Source organism: Pomacea canaliculata, linkage group LG3 (genome assembly GCF_003073045.1).
Source record: "Pomacea canaliculata isolate SZHN2017 linkage group LG3, ASM307304v1, whole genome shotgun sequence".
NCBI lineage: Eukaryota > Metazoa > Mollusca > Gastropoda > Architaenioglossa > Ampullariidae > Pomacea > Pomacea canaliculata.
In genome coordinates this window covers 41968798-41991458 of record NC_037592.1, presented here as the reverse complement: position 1 = coordinate 41991458, position 22661 = coordinate 41968798, and the positions used below count along the sequence as shown (strand labels likewise).

At 37.7% G+C, this 22661-nt stretch overlaps 2 protein-coding genes across 5 annotated transcripts; one reads left to right on the top strand and one right to left on the bottom strand.

Annotated features, from left to right (window-relative positions):
* Nucleotides 1-38: 38 nt before the first annotated feature.
* Nucleotides 39-15312, top strand: LOC112560671 (DCN1-like protein 5). Of its 2 annotated transcripts, none has more exons than XM_025232682.1 (10): nt 39-148; nt 2371-2458; nt 2759-2907; nt 3139-3206; nt 3444-3517; nt 4812-4903; nt 7949-8057; nt 8167-8277; nt 8481-8586; nt 9219-15312. In XM_025232682.1, the coding sequence occupies exons 3-10, from the start codon at nt 2837-2839 to the stop codon at nt 9278-9280; spliced, it is 693 nt and encodes a 230-aa protein (XP_025088467.1). In that variant the 5' UTR covers nt 39-148; nt 2371-2458; nt 2759-2836; the 3' UTR covers nt 9281-15312. The 2 variants fall into 2 exon arrangements, with proteins under 2 accessions (XP_025088467.1, XP_025088468.1); XM_025232683.1 differs by having other exon boundaries at nt 44-148; nt 2374-2458.
* On the bottom strand, nt 13779-21780 carry LOC112560670 (protein FRG1-like). 3 transcript variants are annotated; one of them, XM_025232680.1, is made up of 9 exons: nt 21614-21780; nt 20919-21016; nt 20006-20131; nt 19345-19514; nt 18913-19017; nt 18099-18190; nt 16923-17033; nt 16063-16137; nt 13779-14349 (listed from the first exon to the last, which is right to left on the bottom strand). In XM_025232680.1, exons 1-8 carry the CDS (start codon nt 21676-21678, stop codon nt 16101-16103), a joined length of 804 nt encoding a protein of 267 aa, XP_025088465.1. In that variant the 5' UTR covers nt 21679-21780; the 3' UTR covers nt 13779-14349; nt 16063-16100. The 3 variants fall into 3 exon arrangements, with proteins under 3 accessions (XP_025088465.1, XP_025088466.1, XP_025088464.1); XM_025232681.1 differs by having other exon boundaries at nt 13779-13910; XM_025232679.1 differs by lacking the exon at nt 13779-14349 and having other exon boundaries at nt 15605-16137; nt 21614-21779.
* Nucleotides 21781-22661: the final 881 nt, after the last annotated feature.

The window sequence follows — 22661 nt, the reverse complement described above, 5'->3', positions numbered from 1 at the left end:
GAAAGCTACATTTCATTTTTAGTGAATTTCCTGTTGCGCATGTCAAAAATTGATTTCCTGCGGCTGCACGTTTCCTGCTGAGTTTTTAATTGAAAGTCAGCTCTGAAAGAAAGTAATCTTTCCTAATGCTGCAAGCACCAGGCGCCAGGTAAATCGCATAAATGAATCCTGTCCTTAAATGTTGTTAACTAGAAAATGTGTTGAGCATTTGCCTAAGACTTCGGAGATGAATTTCTCACGTCATTCATGATACTGGAGCCCAACTGCCTGACAAAAACTTTGTTTATGTTTCATCCATGACTGATGGATAGGATATGTTTGTGGTCATTCCGTGCCGTGCTGTACATGGCTATTTGAGTTTATTGGCCTCTGTCATCGCGAATGAGATTTCCTCCCGAATGCCTTTAAGCTGATGCTGACAAGTGTCTTGGAAGCGAATATCTGTAAAAGCATCGTTGACTGAACATCGTCTGCACTTCACATTGTCATTTATTAATAAAAGTAAAAAGTAGCATAGTTTGCAGTTTTTTGTGTGATTGGAAGAGCTTCACGCAGATAAATTATGTGTTCGATATACATACACATAACCAGAATAAAAAGTGCATGTCAAGGCTGTGAAGTGCAAGTCAGAAACGAGGATAATACGTTAATAATACATCGGAACAAATTTGCATTATTGGGGCCATTACAAGGGGGCTTTGCCGAGGTAGTACTTAAATTGTATGTCATTCATTTTTATAGTTCTGTCCAGTAACTTCCACCAGGCTTCAAAGCTTACCTTCACATTGTTTGAATGGGCTCACAAAAAATTTCCTGAAAAGGATTAGCAAAGATGCTTTGTATTGTATGGCAAATTTGTTCCATAGCATTGGTATTTGCTCAGAATAGGAAAGTTGAAAGTCTTTATGTCTGTATGTTGTTAATCTCACATAAAAGCAGTGTGCAAGTTCATCTTTAAAAATTTTACATTTATTATTATTATCTGCCATTTCCAGCCACTAATGTTGTCTTCAGTAGGTGAATTATGTACCATGCTGTACACCTTCTATGAGCTACACTCCCTGCCAGTTTGATCTTACATTGATTATAAGATCAATATGCCGAGGTCTCCATAATCTTATCTCAGCATTTCTGTCTGAGCCATTGATGTGATACTACTTGTCAGTCTCTTCAATCTGGTTGTGTGATTTCTGTACCTTCTATTAAACCATTTGCCATTCTCTGCTCCTTTCTCTTCTGTGTCTGGGTTCAAAGCATGTTCAGCATCAAAACCCACTTCTTTATTAAATGCCTTTATTAAGAAAACTTTTTCACTCACTCCTAAATTCCTAATCCTTCCTTATTCACTTCATTCACTCATACTTACCATGTTTTCATTTATTTGCTGCTGCTTGTCTTTCTCTCTTGTCAACTGTCAGTTCATTTGTAGTTGTCTTTAATGCACAGTGCATTAAGCCCACCTCCATACTACAAAGTCAGTTATTATAACTACAAGATCACCAAAAGTTTAATAAATTGTAACTTTAGTAATATGTCAATAAGTAATGTATATTACATTTATGTGAAGTAAATAGATGCATTTGGGTGATTTTTTTTTTAACATGCATATCTGAAAGTCCTTACCATGCTTAATATGTCCAGGGCATGTAACTTAATAATAAATATCTTAATATTAATTATTTACTTGCTTATATGATATCATGTAACTCATTACCTGCAGCTTCTCTTGTGGGCCCTGCTTCTTGTGTCTTGGGTGAACACCCAGCCTCACTCTAGCTGGGTGGCTAAGCTAGTTACCCCTTTCCCTTATCCTATTCCTTTTTCCCTCTCACCAGCCCTTTCATCTATATTTCTTTTTGCAACCAACCATCTTGTCACACTATAGTTTTACCTTCCTATCTTCTGTCTCCACTGTTTTTTTTTTCCTGCTCCTTTTTGCCATCATGCCTTCCTTTTGGTGTAGCTCATTTCTCTTTGGCCTCCTTTAGGTCCCCTTTGTTTGCCGTGCACAGCAACCTGTGTGGGGGAGGATGGGATCTTGGAGGTCTCTAGTAGGTTGCAACCCGTTGTGTTTACATGCTTCTTTAGCCCGGACTTCTAGATAGAAGGTTGGTGTGATCCACACCAATCAACTGGCTGGTGGTGTATTCCCTAGCTTTGCCTTGCTGTGGCCAGGGTCAATCTGGTCTTCATACTCGGAAGACCAGGGTTATGTCGCCATGATATAGTCTTAGTTGATGGCATGACGTAAAACACAAACAACCAACCAACCATTACCTGCAGCTGAATAGGTATTGCTGCAGACATCAGTAAATAATGCTGTAACATTTTTTATCAGTGACCATTTACCTATTTTGTGACTGTGTGCAGTAGTTGCTGGTCCTGGAGGCTGTAGGAACTCAGTCTGGCGCAGAAGGAGGCAGCTGTGAATGGCCTAAATTCAGTGTTTCATTCACTGGTGAACTATTTATTTACTTGCCTGGTAGAGATTTTATAATATGACATACACATTCTTTTTATTATGAGAGAAATGTCATTGGGTATCACAAGAAAGTTATAAAAAAATGCAATAAGAGGTATTTGTATTTTTAATATTTCCTTGTCATCTTTCTCCATCAACTATGATACTGTGATGGTTTTGTCACATAAGATCATGGAAAAGAAAACTTAATTATTTATGCTTCAGAGGTGGCATTCTGTTGTCTTGCTTTGATTCTAGATTGTCAAATTGCCTGTCATGTTAGATTTTTTTTTTCAGAATTTAGGTGAACCTTTTTTAAACCAGTTAACTAAACCTACCTTTGGTAGCCAGTCCAGACACTACTATATCAACAGCATGCCAGGACGTAGGCGGAGACGTTCTCCTGAAAAGGAAGGAGGCAAAATTAAGAAGCCCAAAACTGTTTGGTTAGCATGTTTGTTTAATTGATATGCATCTATTGCTATATTAATGAGTAAATAATATAGATTTTAGGTTTTATTTAGTACACATGTCAAGATTAGTGTTGAATATGCCTAATATTAAATGCAGTTTTGTGATGTATCCATGTGTGTATATTTAAACTTTTGCCTTGGATAATTGTGGACTGTTATTTAGTTGAATGAATTGTTGAACATTTTAAACATCTGTTTCAACAGTGCTAAAAAAGATTTAAATACACCATTCAGTTCTAAGGCATGTGCTGCCTGGTTCCGAGAATACACAAGTAAGTGCAGGCATTTTAAATAATCTTGTTTGTGGGGAGGGAGGGAGGGAGGTCATATTTTTTCTTAAATCTGACACACATTGCATCTCCTTTTCTTTCACTTTATGTATCTTTTGCCATCACCTCATCAATCTTTTAATGCCTTTATTTGTAGAAATAAGATAATTAACATTTTGGTTTCACATTGTGTTTCTTTTTAGTGGGATCTCTGATAATGAAGTATAACTTATTTTTCAGTCACAGATGAAAATGTGATTTGTCCAGATGGCATGGAAAAGTTCTGTGAAGACATAGGAGTAGAACCTGAGAATGTAAGTGTGTGTATGTTAGTTTGAAGCCTACAGTTTCCATTGTAAAATGTTCTTATTGATATCCCAGACTGTTGCACATCAGGGAAGTCCTTTTAGCTCTGAGTAAAGATTAATGATAATTCTAAGATCTGTCTCTATGGAGGTATATTTTTATGGGAATAGAATGCTTAACAATACCAGCAATCTAACAACTCCCATATTCTTCAATATGGTTGTTGTGTCTGTGTGTGATTTATGCATACATTCCTTGACAAGCAGTTATGATGGGCCATTGGTATAGGTTGTCAGCAGGTAAAAGTGTCATTCTATGTACTTTGTTGTGGCACAGTGACTGCTCAGTGGTTGTCAACAGTGAAAATATTCTGTGATTGGCTAAAACATCTGTTCACCTGTAGGATGGTCCGGTGGTGTATCGGTTAGCGCCTGTCACCAATACAGTGAAGGTTGGCTGTCCTGGGCCAGCTTTCATCTTGAGCATGCTGTTCTTTCTCTGCATGTGGCATCTGTTTACAGGATTGGCTGCTTACGATGATATAGCCTTAGTTGCTGGCTCGGTGTAAAGAACCAATCCCCGCTCCTCCTGTTCATCTGTAGCCAGTTCAGTTGTGCCTGTGACAAGCAGGGATATCTGGGCATGCTTGTCCTATTGGGTATAGTCTGCACAGTATGGGAGCTTGAGCTAGGCATGTGTTCTCTTGCACACATGGTAAATGAATTGACTCTGATTGAAAGTGCAGTGTGAATGTGTAGAAGAAAAATCAAACATTTGATGTGAATCTTTATTCAAAAGTTTTTCAAAAAAGCAAAAAAATAAGGAGCAAAATAGAATATAAAAAGTGAAATAATATGAAAAAAACAAAAATTGCACACTCATATTGTGAATTGAGCTAGCTTTGATAAGTAAAACCATAAAAATGTCTACTAATCCACCCAGACAACTGTTAACATAGGCATCCATTAATTGTTTACCATGCAAGCGACTCTCTAAGAAGTGCTCTGAATGGTTAGCGCCTGTCACCAATACAGTAAAGGTTGGCTGTCCTGCATTCAGTTCTCATCTTGGGCATGCTGTTCTTTCTCTGCATTTAGCATCTGTTGACAGGGTTGGCTGCCTTGCCATAATATAGCCTTAGTTGCTGGCTTGGCGTAAAACACCAATTCTTCCTCCTAATTAAACTCATGCATGGCTGCACATGTATCCACAGACGCTTTTCAGTTGAACAGGCATTTCCTGTTACCTGTGCTGGTCATAATGCCCACAGTCATTATTCCTTGTCTCTGTGCTTTCTTGCAGGTCATAATGTTATCCCTGGCGTGGAAGCTGGGGGCAAAGAGCATGGGCTTCTTCAAGATGGACGAGTGGATGCAAGGCATGACGGAATTACAGTGAGTCTCACTTTCATTTTTGGTTTGTTTTGTTTTTTTCGCCTACCTTCCACCCTTGGCATTGTGCTAGTATTCTGAGGGATGAGTTTTATGACTGAAATTACCATAAAATCATTCTGTCTAAAGTAAGCCCACATGATACTTTCATGTGACAGTAAAAGGATGTCCCCCTACCCCGCTGGGCTGTCTGGTGGCACAACGGTTAGCGCCTGTCACCGACACAGTAAAGGTTAGCTCGTCTCGGGCACACTGTTCTTTCTCTGCATGTGGCATCTGTTTACAGGACTGGCTGCCTTGTCGTAATATCGCCTTAGTTGCTGGCTCAGCGTAAAACACACAGTTCCCCACCTTTCCCCCTACCCCACTGACGCTATCACCCTGTATACATCTTGGGCAACCTTGTGCATGAAACCCTATACAGCCACTACAATTCCATTACTATCAGTGGAAGGCCAAATTGCAACCTGCATTTTGTAGATAACATAGACCTGTTAGCAGGCAATAACAACTGCAATATCTTACCAACAGACTGACAGCTCAAACACATACCAGCACTGATAAGAGCAAGGTCATGGTCACTGGCAATGGCAAAACAGAGATCTACAGGAGTAGGTATAGTTTGAAGAGGTTAAGCAGCTTCAAGTTTTTGGGAGCCACCCTTTACCAGGACAGCAGTGCCATGACAGATATCTGCATCAGGATTGCAATATCGACTATGGCTAAGCTGGACAGGGTCTGGTGCAGCCTTAACATCGGGTTTAATACAAAGTACAGTCTGTACAAGTCTCGCATGGTACTGATCCTACTTTATGGATGTGAAGTGCATACTCCAGGCATTCAATAACAAGTGCCTGAGGAGGCAGCTTTGCATTTCATACAGAAAATACAAAACTAATGACTGTGCAAAGCATGGTTGACACACTCATAGGACACCAGGAAACTCTACTTGCAAGAGTCATGCAACATAAGCTGGTCTGGTTTGGTTTGCCCTTGTGACCTGGCACAGCACCTTGTCAAAGACTCTCCTTCAAGATACCTTGAAGAGTGGTCTAGGCCAGTGATTCTGCAGACCACGCGCATAAGTCAGGTGGTCCGCAGCTGACAGTCATCATATGTCAGCAGAGTGATGTTTAAATCACCAGATGTGCTAATTAGTCCAGTATTGATCTCACATGAGTTTTAATTTTATCAATGTTCAGCTGCTCATCCGCATAAAATGCTCACTTACCAACTAAGTCTTTATGTCACATCATTGTGTCATTTAACCGCATCATCTGTTACTTATTTTTATTTGTTATGTGTACTTTGCGAAGTATGTAATTTTTTGTCAACTTATTACTATACTACTGTCACAAAAGTACATTTAGTTTTGAATTGTAATAAAACAAATGAAGCAATTTAAATTTGAAATTCATGGTACAGAGTGATTTTAGGCCTTGGTGGTCGCCGTATTCTTTTACTGTAGTAAAGTGGTCCATGGTCCGAAATACATTGAGAGCCACTGATCTAGGCAGTGGCCAGAGAAATATATTGCTTGCGAACATTAAAGACTGGAGTGGATGTCCTGTGCAGGACATGCTCATCATCTTGTGCCAGACTTTCCTCTGTGGTTCAGCACTAGTCCTCAAACCAGTTCTTGTTGTTGTCCATTCCCTTCCTCCTTCAAGGCTGCCTTGTTTGCTCATTCTCCTAGGTCATCCTTTGGTTTTAGATGTCTAAGAGATTATTTGTAAGCTAGAGTTTCTTCTTCTGCCTCCCTACAACCTCTTTGACTACTGAAAGTAGTACCATTATGTTTCCAGCATGGGTGTATCTATATCACAGTCTACCATGTTCAAGGTTGCAAATATGCCTCTAACTCCAGTCTTGGAGATCTCTGCAATTTTTGGGTCTTGCAATTTGTCCAAATTCCCAGTGAATTTGATGGTTGGTCACATAGTATTCATGCTCGTTTGGAAGAGGTTATGGAGCTGCTCGTGTTGGCACCTAGATATAGGCTTCCTTTAGCCTTGTTGATGCAGGATTTGAAATGCCTTAGCAACAGAGTAAAGTCAGTTTGGTCATAGACCAAGTCATCTGGAGAGTGCCAAGTTGCCTTCCTAGTTTCCTTGTGGGAATGGAGGGTATTGGCCAAGTAAGGTGTGGTGGTTTCTCTGTGTAAACTCTAGGAGTTGTAGGCCCCTTCCTGAAACGGGTGTACAGCTGAGGACAGATCTGACCACTTCTTTACTTATGAGAATGCCCACATCATTCTCTTGAGTAGCTCCCTCACCACTGCACCAGAACCTGTGTTTTTTGTCAATTAGTTTCTCTCCAAAGTCTGGCAGTCTGACCTCTGCCAGTCCCACAATCTTCCATCAATATCGTTCTAACTCATGAATTCTTTCACCTTGCTCAGTGGTGTAATACATGGATATTTCTCCTACCCGTGACAGCCCTTTTTCTCAGCTTCATTGGTGGTTTGACTCCAGTAGCACACTTTTTGCTGTCCCCTTCCTGGAACTGGGCAGTGGGGCATGAAGTTGTTAATTCAGGTCTTTACTGATGTGACATAATATTTAGTTTCCACTATCTGTGGCCATCTCCTCTCCAAGTGAGATCGCAGTCAAGATCCTTCACAAAAAAGGGCAACCTAGTGATCAAAACAGAAATGTGTCACAAGGCAACAAATTAAAAAAAGTATCTTATACTGTCAGCAAGTTGTGCATATTCGTAGTAAATGCTGAGAAGTTTGAAATTAATATGTTTGTTTTTCTTCCTGATGTAAGCCCACATTAAAATTAGTAACTAGTAGATCTGATACAACATGCCATCTTAGGTATGTGCAGGATGTCATGACAGTGTGACCAACAAATGTGCAGATCTATATGCTGCATACCAGGTGAAGAATAATGTACAAGCCCAGTTCCAAGTCCAGAGGTCCCTGTCTAACCCAGTCTGTGGACTAATTTTTCATTTTTCATGATTTCTATTTTTCTACATTAGTTTCAATATTGTTACCATAGTTCTTTTAAAAGTTTTCTTTGTCACATTGACTATTTGCAGGTGTGACAGTGTACCCAAATTACAAGCCAAGTTTGACTCTTTGCGTTCATTGTTGAATGACCCTGTGACCTTCAAGAGTATCTACAGGTTTGCTTTCGACTTTGCACGGGTTAGTACTGCATGAGTAAGATGCCTCATCTTGTTTATTTATTTGAAGAAAATTTAAAAGAAACATAAAATGATATGTTCAATCTTTATAGGTTTGTTTATAATGTCAGGAACCTAATCAGCGAAGCCTGGAGGTGGACACTGCCAAACAGATGCTTGCATTGTTGTTAGGGGGCAACTGGAGTTTGTACGCAAGTTTCCATCAGTTTCTAGAGTTACATGTGAGTGTCATCAATATTTTTATCTTGTATATTGTGGAAATAAGATGCATTAGGACGTATATGTATTTTGTATATTGTGTATAACTACACAAAATTCATGTTATTGACAACAGCGACAAAGTGAAAGAAAAATAAAACTATAAACATGAATAGTCATAAGGCTTTTAACATACAGGTGCTGGACTTTTTGTCTACTTTAACAGCAAAATGGTAAATACCGAGTGATCAACAAGGACCAGTGGTGCAACATACTAGAGTTTAGTCGATTTATCTCCCCAGATCTTTCCAACTATGATGAGGATGGTGCATGTGAGTTTTTAACTGTTTGAAAGCTCATTCTAGTAAATCAATAAAATCTGTTCTGATTGGATGGTCATAATAAACAGAGATTGGAATGTAGTTTCAATTGTGTAACAGTTGGAGGAAATGAGTTTAAAATATTGCATGCTGTTAAAGTTGTTGCTTCTTTTAATTAAATCATCCCTAATACACTTCAGTGTTCCCATGAAAAGTTGTAAATTTTGTTGCATTATTGTAGTCAGTATTACCATGAAAACATTGAAATTATGTTGCATTATGATAGCATTCTCCACAAAGAGAGTATAAACCATTTACTTCTTCTTGTTTGATAAATACAGGTTTGACATTATGCGGCAAATATAAGTGGAAGTAATAATAATAAACATATATGTAGTGATATTTTTGTACTTGAATATATGTAAAAGTGTGTCTAAATATATGCTTTACATGAGTACACATAAATTGCAAAGAGATTGTCTAGCATTTTCTCACATGACCCATTTGTAAATGTTTTGTGTTTTTACTGTATCAAGCTTTAATTTCATAAAGTTGATAAATTACAGTGTTATTCGTCCTGCATGAAAACTAGCACTGACAGCTTTATAACAAGGCATGACACAACACTGCTGTCCTTTCATCAGGGCCAGTGATGCTGGATGAATTTGTGGAATGGTTCAGAGAGCAACAGACCAAAACCAGCTGAGAAGGCTGTTGTGTGCTGTGAGCTGTGTCCAGTCCTGATGAATGCAAGAATACAATATTTTTTCATGTACTATTTTGGGGCACCTTCCCTTTGTCCTTCAGGCTGCGACATCTTTGTACTGCTATGAACAGATAATTTTTGAAGAAGAATAAGTCAGAATGAGTGCTTATAAACATTTACTGCTAGGAGCAGAATACCAGAGAAAATGGTGCTTACCCACTTCTGGAAGTATTAGAGTAAGGAAGTTTTAAAAAAAAGTTGGCTGCTTTACTAGTTAACTCCAAGTGATCGCATTTATTTGAGAGAAATGCTGCACTTCAAGATCAAAATCAACCAGATTATTCTTTAACTGTAGAAGATTAGTAGTGATAACATGTTTTACCCTTGTTCAGGTTTTTGTTTCGTGTTTCGTTCTGGTCAGTCCATGTCTTTTATGATCTGTTTAAGCTTATCAGATGCTGGTCAGTCGATGATGCACTGTAATTGCCTCTGGGATGGTACAGTTTAGAACTGTGACTGAGAAACTGTGTGTGCCTCAAACTGAATTTGTCCCTGTTGTGTGAACACCAGTGCACATAAAATCCAAAGACCTTCCATGTTATTGTACAGCTTGCTTTACTGTGTTGCCAGTCATAATGTAGCCGTTGTGGAGCGAGCACCTGTTGCACTCTCAGCATGCTGAATTGTCAGGGACTACTGGCAGAGAAGGAATCAGCAGAATTGTCAGGGACTTCTTGGAACATAAACTAACAATAGTGTGAGGTCAGAGGCCTCTCTTAGGGTGAGGCAGGTATGTGTTACAAGCTTGTCTGATATGTTCCTTGTGTCCTTGCTGTAGCATGACATAACTGTTCAATAAATGTTGAGCAGTGCATGATACAATCCTTTTTGAGAACAGTGTGTAATGCACTGAGAAGTTGCACAATGAAGAGGGTTGGTTGAAATTCTTATGTAGGATAAAGAGATCAGACTGGGTTTTTTCCTCCCAGGATAGACATGCAGGAACATAATTCTCTGACAAAATGAGCTGTATTTTTAAACTCTGTAGTTTATTTTACTTGCATTGTCAAACTTTGTAGATTATTTTGCTTGTATTTTCAAAGTGAAACGTGCCATGCTCCACCATGAACATGCTGAAGCACAAATTCATGCTTAGATTACAGATGGTGCCTTATGTGAGGCATAGTCTCTTCCCTGACACCTGTAACAACAGTATCAGCTGTGCACTTGCATAAATGAATGGGATAAGAAGTATATATATATACAAATATATATAAAACAACTTTATCAAGTTTACCCCTCTATTAATTACAGTGCTCTTTTTTGTCCTTCATTTTTACTTTACTGGAGCACATTTTGTGAGAAATGCCATTTTTAAATCTTGTCATATAGGACATTTTCTTAAGCTACAAATGTTGGCTCAGCATACATGTGTGTTCAAGTGAGCTATGGACTGGTTGTGGCAGTTTCACTCATTTGCAGCACAGTAGCTGTACTCAGTATCTTCTGTTATTCACTGTGTTATTGCTTTGTCATGGTTTCGTCTTACGTTGATCCCATCATTGTCATGTCTCATGGTATTTCCTACCCAAAACCTACTAAACGTGAAAGAAAAACATTTGTCTTCCACTGACTTTCAAAGATGGCATTTGAAAAAAGATCTCTTTTGGCCCAACCCCACACTAAGACAGTGGGGGAGGAGGATTATATTTCTTTTGTTTCCTGAAGATGATTGGTGGGTGCTATGGCAGAAGGTATTTGCTTCAAGTGCTCATGCTTATCAGATGTGAATCAAGTTTGGATGTCAATGCATGTCATTCTTGCCTTCTTCCTGCCAGATCAGAGTGAGTGTCTTGTGCATGCTACGCAACAAGCATTCTGTTCTTCTTTGCCAAATGACTTGTCTGTCCCACACAGGCCAGTACCCTGATGATGTCAGCTTATTGCTTGTATATCGTGAAGGGTGAACTTTTGGTGATGAATTTTGTAAATAAGAGAGGGAACGTTTGTGTACAATCTGTCGTGAAGGCCAGAACATTCAATTAAGTGTGTGAATGTGTTCTCATACATGCATTTTAGACTGCTTTCAGGTGAAGCTTATCTTCGAGATGAAGCAACAAAGTATGCGTGCGTGTTATACAAGGAAACTGTAACCCTGGTAAATAGCCAAACCACATAACGAAATTACATTAGTCAGAAAATGATGGGTTGTGGGTACACGGAGACAAGGACCGTCTGAAATAGCAGTGGTGGTGATGACTGAAAGATTGAGTTGCTGAGAAGAGCCAGGGATCAATTTCTGGAAAGGAGTGATAGGTGAGAGAAGTGCAGTGTAGAAGTTTTTTTTAAAGATATTTAGTTTTTGAGATATTCAGACGTTTAAAATATTAGAACTATATCAAACCTTTTATTTGTCCAGAGATTATGTATGCAAAGAAAGATTGTGCATTTAAAAAAATATTTCAGTGGATGCTTAGGTTTTTTTTAAAGCAACAGTTGAAAACATTGCTGTGGGAAGGAGCCAGGGTGAGATTTGCATAGGAAATATGCTGCATGTACCACTATATGGTACACCCATACAGTTCAACATCTACAGGTTACTACAAATTTTGAGTGGCTGTGAAGTCACAGGACCTGCCAGTATTGCACACTCTTTGTTACAGCAATGGCAGATTCAGATTTAGTTTGCATTAAAACCTACTTCACTTTCAGAGGTGAGCAGGGGAAATCAGAGGACAGGAACATTTTGTACATTAACCTCAAACGTAATGTTTAAATATGGACAGTTTTATGAAGGGAACATTAATCTGAGTAACTTGAACCATTCAAATGTGGTTAGAGTTGATCTGATTGTTTAGACTGTAGAAACAGCTGATAACAACTTGTCATCATGATTGTGTCATAAAGGATCATCAGATGTGAGGAATAATGTTATCTTTGAGGGTTTTTTGCTGTTTTTAGAAACTGGGTGCCATCTCTTTACAGCTATTTTCTGTGGGTTAGGGGTGTAAAAGATTTAATATTTGTTCTGTACTGCATAGGAAACAAAAATAAAACTGTTGTTTTGTGCCCGGCTTATTACAGGTTTATGAAAGTCTGATCTTAGCCAAGAGCACTTGAAGTTTGAAGGAAACCATAAGTTGAAAAATGTCCTGAAGTTGAGTAATTTGTATGGAGCATCAGGGAAAATCAATCTGTAAAAATATTAACTTGTATGTGAATGAAGCTAATTTTAGTTGTTTTTAAAAATGTTTCAAGTTGATAAACGAAAACATTTCTACATGAACTATTTTGTTTATAAGGTTATCACACTTGACTCTTTCCCATCATACATCTTTCTGGGACCTCCCTGTTCCCAACAGATTTCCTAAAAATGGGACAACCTTCATTAAGGCCAGCTTACTTTTTAGTATCAGATGCTTACTCTAATTCACTGTCTTGTCAATTATTTTCTTACTCGTACCCCTGGAGAATGGATTCCAGATATAAAAAAATTCTATTGCGCAGTCAGGTTAAGTAAGTTGCTGTGCACTGAACTGTTTGCCATTAAACCTTTTATTAAAGATTAAAAAGTAGCTGCACATGGTTTCTGTATAATGCACTACAGGGTGGGATATGAGTGCCATTCAAGCATGCAGTGGAAGTAAGAAGATAGCATTTATTTATTAAAACGTTTTAGATGTCAGTTTTTATGTCAAATGTCAGCCAACAGTTTGGTTTTCGGCAATGTAAAGGTTGGGATTGTAGTCCCTGTTTTTTCACCTACATGTGGGTTTATGTGAATATCCTGAGGGTCACGGTTATCAGTTTTGTGATTAGCAGAATAGTGTAGAGACTGAAGCAAGTACATCGAGGCTAATTTCTTTGCAAACAGGCATGTGATTAGTGTGACCTTTCAATTTCATGCAAAAATTTGCTTAAGGTTGCCAGTCTAAAGCAGGTTTTGCTGGCTGGTTCATACCAGACAGAAAAAAACTTTCTATTCTGCATGAAAAGTTGAGTTATGGGTTGTACTGATACTGGACAGGAAAGACAATAACGTGTTTAAATGTTTTCCCTTATGAAGATTTGCATCTACCTCTTTTGTCAACATGCTGCCTGCATATAGGTGATAAAGGTGAGGTTGTGGCTTGTGTGAAGACAATGGCATAAAATTCCTTGTGTGAAATAAAGTGATAGAGACAACAGCGGAAAAGTCCTTGTGATTGAACTAAACACTTTAGGAAACATAATCCGGATGTGATAGAGTGCTGAGTAAGCAGAATGAGTGGATGTGTACAAGAGAAATGGACTACAGACAAGAAGGAATATATGGAAGTGCTTGCTACTGTGTTTGTCCATCCATGCATGAGGTGGGAGAGTTTTGTACAGTTGCTAACTATAGCAAAGTGATATTTTGGAATCAAAGCCAGAAAATCTATGTATCTCCAGTCAAATCAAACATTCTTCTCATTACTGTGATGTTTCTGCTATCAATGTCATCCAAAGACCATGCGGATTTTTCGTATGACAGTTTAATGTGTATTTGAGGTGCAGATTTGTTTTAGAACACATTTACTGTACCAGCATGTGGACCTGGTAACACGCTGTCCTGAGAATGCATCCTTCATTCCTCAGTGTTCATATTTTCCTGCCACAGTATGAACACTCCTGTTTATTGACAACATTGCCCTTACTTAGGATTTCTGCATATTTTAACGCTACATCTTTGTAATTGCTTTTTTAAAAAAGCTGCAGGTTGTTGAATTGGCCCTTTGAATATAAAGGTTTTGTATACATGGTTAAATATCTGGAGGACCATTGCCAGACCATAGAGCATAGAGGAGGTAATGGCATCAGATAAGCAAAAAGGCCTACCAACTACTCAACAGCATCATAAAGACAAATTGCAATAAGACTTCAGGAATGGAAGACATCAGTGGCAATGTACAGAAAGCACTGGTGTACCAGACCAATGGACTGTATACTAAAATACTGGGTAGTGGATGAGAGAGCAGGACCTGCTCAAGGTGAGCTGAGTGGCAAGCCTTTTCAGCTGCTGTTTGTGTCCAGTTGTTATTCCTTAAGACCTGCACCAATGGACCAGCATAAACTGGTTGTTAATTGGTAACAGTCAAAGGATGTACATGTATTAAATATTTGCTAACAGTTTTGACTTCTAATGAAGAAGTGTAGCCACAGCATTCACTATTGTGCTTTTACACCTATGAAAGCATAAAAAAAACAACTTTCCTTTTGCTATTGGCTTATTTTGGCAGATGGTGTAATTTCATAATGCAGGTCTGTTGGGCTGGAAGTGGTGGAAACAACTGTAATGTGCAACTGTTACACAGCTAGAAACTGTTAGTGAGCCACATATTTTGCCAATGAGTTTGTAGCCAACTTCACAAATGAGCACATTCCATACTAAAGTACAATGCTACCATTATTAAACAATATTTGGGATATTTTTTTTAAGGGGGTCAGGGTTTGAAGAAATTAGAAATTATGCTAGTTTCCTTATCCCATTATCGTTGTGGACTGGTCCTAACTGCATATTGTGTTCTGTGCTTCAGTTTCGGCTTCAAAAGTATTGGCAGGGCAGTTTGCATCGTTTTCTCTTATAGACTCATAAGTATTTGCATCAGTATTTTTCTTTTACAAACAGCTGACTGCCTTGGATGATGTCAATGCTTCCAGGTTTCCAGATGGGCACATCTCAACCAAATGCACAAAAGACTTAGTGATGTATAATCTTTTGTCTGGTGTTCACTAATCATTGTTTTTCTAACTTAAACTGACTTGACTGTCACTTATGATTTTACCCAAATTTCAATGTATAAATATATTCCCACAAGAATTTAAATGATGCCTGTTCTGATTACTGAAGAAACATGCCTGTAGGTGATGTATGGAACTTTGAGTTTTGCATTTTCCCTGCTTCCCTACTGACACAAGTACTGCATGTTTACCTGTGGCTGTATGTGAAGTCTGTTTATAGGGTAAAATAAGACTGATTAAAAAAAAACTAAATAAACATTTTATACAAAAAATTGTAGTTTCTGAGCCAGCCTTGAGTGAAAGAGGAGAGGAGCAGCAGAATGGATAATTCAAATTATTTGGGGCAATTGATGGTGTAGTGGTGAAAAGCCACCTAACCAGTATCTTGATAAAATGAGGTGCTATAGATTTAGATCTTGGTCTTTCATACTCTTCTCTGGATGTGACATCTGTTTATAGGGTTGTTAGCAATCTTCCTTAGGTACTCTTCCACTGTGAATGCTATTTGCTGGTTTGATTCCTTCTGAATATATGGTCTTCCACTTTAACAAAAGTTCATCTATGTGAATATAAAGCACCCTGAGCCTGCTTTTGAAAGCAGGGTAAAGCACTGTATAAATATATTTTCAAAAAACATCTAAATTGGCAGCACCATTCTCGTCATCAAGTCTAATAACATGGAACAGTTATTTTCAAGTTCTTTGCTAACAGAGTGTGAAAGATCTCTCCCATATAAACTTTAATCCCGTGGTTTTCTACTTTTGGTCTTATGCCAACAAAGTACTTGGTTTTACTAGCTGACCATTTTTGTTGTAAAGTGAAGAAAAATAAGCTACTAACGTACTCAATGCTTTTACAATGACACGGAATATGCTCAAGATGTTCTACATTTTGATAATATAAAATGTGACTTCTTAACGCAGACATTATTTTATTATCCCGTTATCTCATATTTTGCCACTTTAACTCAAAAACGACGACGGCACCAAAAAATCAATATTTTCCCCCTATAGGCGTCCCACCTTAAAAAAATGATCCTCCAAGGTGATCATTTTGTTAACTATTTACAGTATCTGTCTGACTTCATTTTTTCTCGCCTGAAACAAAGCAAAAATAATGTCTTCAGTGTTCCAAACAGCAAAATTAGACAACATTAATTTAAAACAAAGAGCAGGCTCTAGTGAAGTTATATGAACGTTAAATGTCTTTTGGATGTAACTTTTTTTTCCTAGTGACTGGGCAAATCTCGGTGCAAGATACTGTTTCCCCAAATCTAGGTGAATACCCTGCTTTCACACTTTAGAAACATGCCTAAAAATATCAGGCATTATCGGGAGATACTTCTATATAGATTCACTGAACATAATGGTCTCAAGTCTTGTATGTTACGAGGCATTGCTAATGTCAGCATATCCACATACAATCCTTATTTCTGAGTTTTTGAACTATGTGTATGGTGATGCTTGTAGGGATCCGTCTCAATGATGAAATGGGGTATTGGTTTATCCTGTTATTTTCTCCACCTTTCCGCGTTCCTTCATGTTCTTGGCAATGTTCACTGTGGATGTGTGTTTGTATGTTTGCCTGATTGTGATGTCTTCCTGTCATATGGCATCAATACCTAAGGCCCTTTTATCTTGTAAAGCACATTAAGCTTCCTTCGTGTGGAGAAATGTGCTACAGAAATCCAATTCTTATTAGTAGCACAAGAAGCTACCAGAAAGGCAAGAAAAATGTCTGCATGCAAGAGATGTTTGTAGGTATCTGTCTCAGAACAGAAGAACAGAAGGGAGTATTCACCTAGATTTGGAAAAATAGTACATCGCACCCTACTACACCTTTCAGTCTTCGAAGTGGTGCAAGAAAAGTCTCAAGCACTTACCGATCCAGCAACTTCTCATGAAGAGACCCTTCCTTCTTTGCTTTTTTCAGTTCAGATGCATCTTCTTTGCTGATACGAATTCTTCTGTCTTGGAAACTCTGAAATTTCTTCCTGTTGAATAAAATGGGACAGTTAAATCTGACTGCATCTGCAAGCTCTCCATGACAGTGAATAAAATTTTATCTTTTCCTTCAGGTCTACAAATAATAACTTTTCATGCATTAAATTGCAGCACTTCTTGTGCTGACAATTGAGCAACAATAAAACTGATGTTCTTGCTATAGCCTCTGCAAATAAGCTGAAATGCGTGCCAGCCTCTACTACTTTTACTTTCTCTGGTGTGATCTTTCCTAAACTGCCATCAACACATAACTTTCACTAAAATCTCACATCAATGCAGTTTGTAAGTGAAGCTTCCTTTAGTTATGCAAGATCAGACATCCAACCATACACATCCGTTTCTTCCACCAAAAAGCTTGTCTGCTTTTATGATGTACAGGTAGAATTACTGCAACTCTCTACTTGTTGATCTCCCTAACTGCCTATTAGTCAAACTCTAAAGGGCTCAGAATAATACCACATGTCTTCTTTAGGCGAAAAAACACCATACTAACCCATCCTCCCTGACTTTTATTGGCTGCCAGTCTGAGCTTGCATTGATTACAAAATGGCCACACTGTGCTATCATTGATTATAAGATCGCCACACTGCTACCGTTGTCGATACAGCCTTCACCCAGCATACCTGCTTGAGATACCAATGCCTTACTAGTCAGTCTTTTTGGTAAGCTTATGTTGCCCTATTCTTCTAAGCTATGAATCGGATGGGAGAAATTCAGAAGATGCTCTAGCTGTTTGGAATTCTCTGCACCTTTTTTATTTGAACTGTCACATCTAACCTCTAAACCCATTTCTTTAAGAAATATCTTGCATAATTAAATGCACTATTCTGCTCAATCCTCAGTTCTTTATCTCCATTCATGCACTTTGCTCATGTTTACTATCATGTCAAATGCTGATGCTTTTTGTATGTTGGTTCATTTGTAGTCTTTTGCAGGCTGTGAATTGAGCTTGCATCCTCTCAAGAAATAAACGTTATAAGTTCGTTTATTACTACTCTTTCCTCATCAAAACAGATTTTTTTTTTTAAGAAACTCTGAAAATAAATAATACCCACACATAATTTAATTCTGCATCCTTTAGTGTCCCACGCTCTTCCTTAGGCACATCTTCCAGTGGGTCTCCTTCTCTTGCAGCACACGATCGCAGCTGAAATAGTCAAAAGATTACAGAAGGCTAAATACTTCTGTATAAAGAACAACATAAATAAACTCTATCAAAATATTTAATTCTCTCTGAGGAGAAGCAAAATCAGATAAGAAATTGCTCAGCTTTATCTTTAGATTAGGGAAAATAACATCAACCATGATACTGTATGGTGTATACTTTTCAAACTATACTGCTTCATTAATCTGAAGCTCAGTTCTGTAACTTAATGGCTAAGAAATTAAAGTTTAATACACAGGTACAGACTATTCCCTTACTTCACAAACATATTTCCCAGAAAACAGGGACTTGTCAACAATGCATGCAAACCTGGGACAGTCCCCAGTTTCCAATATCTCCGGTTTCAAAAAGTCAAATTTCTATTAAAATAACTTTTTCTTTGCCCTTAGAAGCACCTGGGCAGTCTTTGGTTTGTGTAATGATTATTTTGCCAAAAAAAACTTCCAAAAAAGAAAAAAAATTAGTGTACATCTCTGGTTCACTCTTTTCCAGCATATGACACTTAAAATCTTACCCCACCACACCTGATCCAACCTAACCATTTGAAGAATATAAACACACACACACTCATGCTATGTCAATATGATATGGTAAATAACTGCATCCACAGCTGCAAAATAATTCCCTAGAAAGAATTTAAGATATGATTGTTAAGGCCATGCCTGATAACAGCACAATTTCTGTAATACATGCTGTAATTATACCTTTATCATCTCCTTCGGCCCTGCTTTAGATGACTGGCAAACAATATCCCCATCACTGTCATAGGACACAAAACAGTTGTTGCAGCCACTTAGTGCCATCTTGCCCTGTAGAATCCAACAAACCTTATGTCACAAACCTGCAGTCTGTTTTGTAGCATCTAACAAATCTCCTTATGTAACAAACCTGCAGCTTGTCCTCAAACACCTGCTCTAGTCCATCCCAAACTAGACACTTTTAGAAATTGTCTAATATAACCACACATGGTATCCACTCCCTCCCCTACCTTAAGTTGTCCAAAATTCTCATTGAAATGCAAAAAAAAAGGAAAAAGAATTCTATTCTTTATCTAGTTGCCTTGTCTTTGGAGAGTGTTGAAAAAAAAGTAAAGAGACAATAAAGAAGGCACATGGAGTTAAAAACTAAATACAAACATCTTGAAAAACTGGTTCAAACTGCTCCCTGACGCCAATCGCTTCTGATCGCCCAACCACTCTGCGATCAAGGTCAACACTGAGGTATTTCCCATATCCTGATTTAAAGGCAACTTTAGTATCGCCCAGTTTCACAGCTGTGAAGATCTCTGATGGATCAGGACCTTCCGCTGAAACAAGTGGCATCAGTGTTATCATCTGTAGATAATATATGCATATGTTTTTTCAAATTGGGAAGAAAGGTTTGAATCCACTGTATGAAGAAGAAAGCAAATAATACCTACTTCTGTCAACTTGCATGCTGATACCACTAACGGTCTTCACTAGCATTTTTTATAAAACATCTTTTTTTCATCTATGTGGTATGTTTAGTAAACATTCCATAGTTTAGTGACTGTAGGAGTTGAGAACTATGTAATTCACAATGTTAAGGCACAGCATGTAGAAGATATTTTTCCTTTCGCCATGTTTTACCTTCACTGAGGTTCTCTGTGCTAAACACAGTGCTATATATAGCTTGGTTAAAAAGCCCTACATATAACATTTACAAGGAATTTTCAAATTCCCAAATGGACGGAACACACAACAAAAGACAATTCTTATGTCACAGTGATAGTGTAGGTGAAAAACAGTTTTATCATCTCTTTCTCTTTTAACCAACCTTCAGGATGAGGAGGTCCAACAATAAGAAGGCCATTATCAAGTGAGCCAATGTACATTTGATCACCTACTTCCACAGCAATATTTCCAGTAATGTCGTCAAAAGATTTCACTTCCCACCAGCCACCTTTTTAAAGAAAAAAATATAGTTAACAGGCAAAAATGCTTTAAAAAGAACTAAAAAAAAAAGCACAGCATAAACTTCTAATTTTTAAATTACAAAATAGGCAAATTTTAATCAGTAATAAAGAAAAGCTTAAAGATAAATATTTTATACAATGTTTTCCCACTTTAAAGTAGGCCCAATATGCTGTTCAGAAATAAAAGTATAATAAAATACAAATATACACTCAAAATGAACATAACAAACAGACTAAAATACATCAACAAGCAAAGACACAACATCCAAAAGAACTTGTAATCAAGGCAAGATGGAGAAAAGTTAGTTCGAAAACTGTTTAAAGTTGAGTTTTGAATGAATTTCTAGAAGCAACCTAAGACCAGATATGATCTTTTTTCCTGTTGTCCTTTTCTCTTATCTGAGTGAGCGTAAAAGTGCACTGTATTTTATTCGTATTGATGTAAACCCATAGATTTACATTAATTCTTTTAGATTAATTTGTCAATGTCTTACTTGTTGCTCTGTAAACACAAGCCTGTGATTGGAATACACATGCATCATGATATCAGTAAATGGTGTGCAGTTATCAAAACACATTATTAAAAACAATGCAGTAGGTAATACAATTATGCACGCTGCTGGTTGCAGCAAAAAGGAAAACATAAAAGACCAAAGAGAATTTTTTTTTCTGGAGATACATTCACATTGTCTAATTTGTTTTCAACTGTACAATTGCCATAAGAAAATGGAAAAATTGCTTAAAGAAGGTAACGAGGCAATGTGTACTATGTACCATGATTATTGGTGTCTTCTCTGTCAAATATTGCTGTAGTTGATTCAGATGAACTGGCATCCTCGTGCTTTCTTTTTTTGCCCTTAGATTTCTTGGGTCTGCAGTTACAGTTTAAACAATGAAAAATACAATGCATAATATGTGACATGAAAAGCACCAAAAGTGTTAACTGCAAGTCAATTACAAGCAATAAAATGAATGCAGGTGGTAAAAAGTGTAATTTTTACCTTGATTCGTTCATTCGTGTGTCTGTGATCACTGAACGAATTGTGAAATGTTAGTGTCATTGTTAAGCTAGCGAACAAACGCAAAAGTGCATATGACATAACAAAATGGAAACTATGTTAACAGCATCTGCTCTGGGGAAAATCACAACTTAATGTCGAAAATATAACTACTTTTTAAATGCTTTCTTTAATTTTGAAAACGTGTGCTTGTTCTTCATTTTTCAGCCAGCAAAATTTCTGAAAATCGCAGATGTTTTTGAATTTAAAAATTGTACGTAGATTTAATAATAATTCTATTTTCATATTCCCCAAGCCTTACAAAAACAGAAGCGAAACGTTTTATAACATTATACCATTCAACAATAGTCTTAAAACGACATACAGTCGACCCGTAACACCGCCTGTCTCACAATTATGATCAAAGATTTGTTTTTAAAGCAGCTTCGTAAATCCGAAAACGTTACCAACTTTTTGTCTTTCTTTCCTTTAAAAGTAAGTTTTCCCCTCTTGCCAAGTGTATATGAATCTGCCATAACCGTGTTAAGTTTCTATATACACCCCAGTTCAAAACTTGGCGATGTTGAGCTTCACAGACTTAGAGTTGAGCTTCGTCACGTGATGTTGTTGACAGTGCTCTCCCTTGTGATCACTTCCGGGGCGCGAGCACTACGACCCCTGACGTCACTGACTGCGCTGTGCGACCAGAGCACGGCGTACCCGTACCCGTAAACACAAAGTTACCATGTTACCGCCTTCTTTCGTGCGTATCAAAACAAAAGCATATGACTGTTGCCGTTACAGAGAATGGGTTTATCTTAAAGTTTGAAACAGAGGAGACCTGCCAACGCATGCCAGGTGTTGTATATATTTATGTACGTGTTACTCTCGCATGCTTGTGTTATTATTTACAATGTTTTGGTCATTGGGCGCATCACATTCGTCATTGGTATGTTTATTTCATATTTACACACATTTATATTTGTAAGCTAAAGAGAATCAGTAAAACAATATTAGCAGACTCTCTGTTCCTGTCAGTTCTTATAAAGTTGGCATTTGAAATCATTGTTTATCTCAATTCAATTGTTTATGCCAACTCTACATCATTTAATCCAAACAATGGTAAATAGAGCCGTTTGGTAGAGCAGTTGTTCCTTCTGCAGTGTCTGCCATTAGTTAACAGCTATCTCTTTGCTCATTAGGTATGTTCTGTTTATGCACTCTTTAAATTCAAAGGAGCACCACAAGGAAACTGTCACCCCTTCCATTTTCCAGACAGCACTTATGCCATTTTCTTAAAGCTAAATTCTATAGTTTTACTTGTGATCAAATAAATGTTTTCTTCATATTTTGTTTTTACATAAATCAGATTGGAATTGTTATTTTACCCCTTACAGAAAAAAAAGCAATCCTCATGGCTCAAATATAACATTTTATTTTGTGTAAATAAGTGCCATTCATGAAGAGTTTGTGTACAAGGCCTCCCCCACCCTCCAAAAAAAGATAAACAAACTTGGAT

Bases quoted from the DNA above. Each gene is read 5' to 3' on its own strand.
- LOC112560671 (XM_025232682.1), top strand. From the start codon at position 2,837: ATGCCAGGACGTAGGCGGAGACGTTCTCCTGAAAAGGAAGGAGGCAAA. The intron at 3,207-3,443 runs GTAAGTGCAGGC...CTTATTTTTCAG, and splicing joins CTGGTTCCGAGAATACACAA to TCACAGATGAAAATGTGATT. The intron at 8,587-9,218 runs GTGAGTTTTTAA...TCCTTTCATCAG, and splicing joins CTATGATGAGGATGGTGCAT to GGCCAGTGATGCTGGATGAA.
- LOC112560670 (XM_025232680.1), bottom strand. From the start codon at position 21,678: ATGGCAGATTCATATACACTTGGCAAGAGGGGAAAACTTACTTTTAAA. The intron at 19,018-19,344 runs GTTTGTATTTAG...TGGATTCTACAG, and splicing joins TTGAACCAGTTTTTCAAGAT to GGCAAGATGGCACTAAGTGG. The intron at 18,191-18,912 runs GTATAATTACAG...TGACTATTTCAG, and splicing joins GGCCGAAGGAGATGATAAAG to CTGCGATCGTGTGCTGCAAG.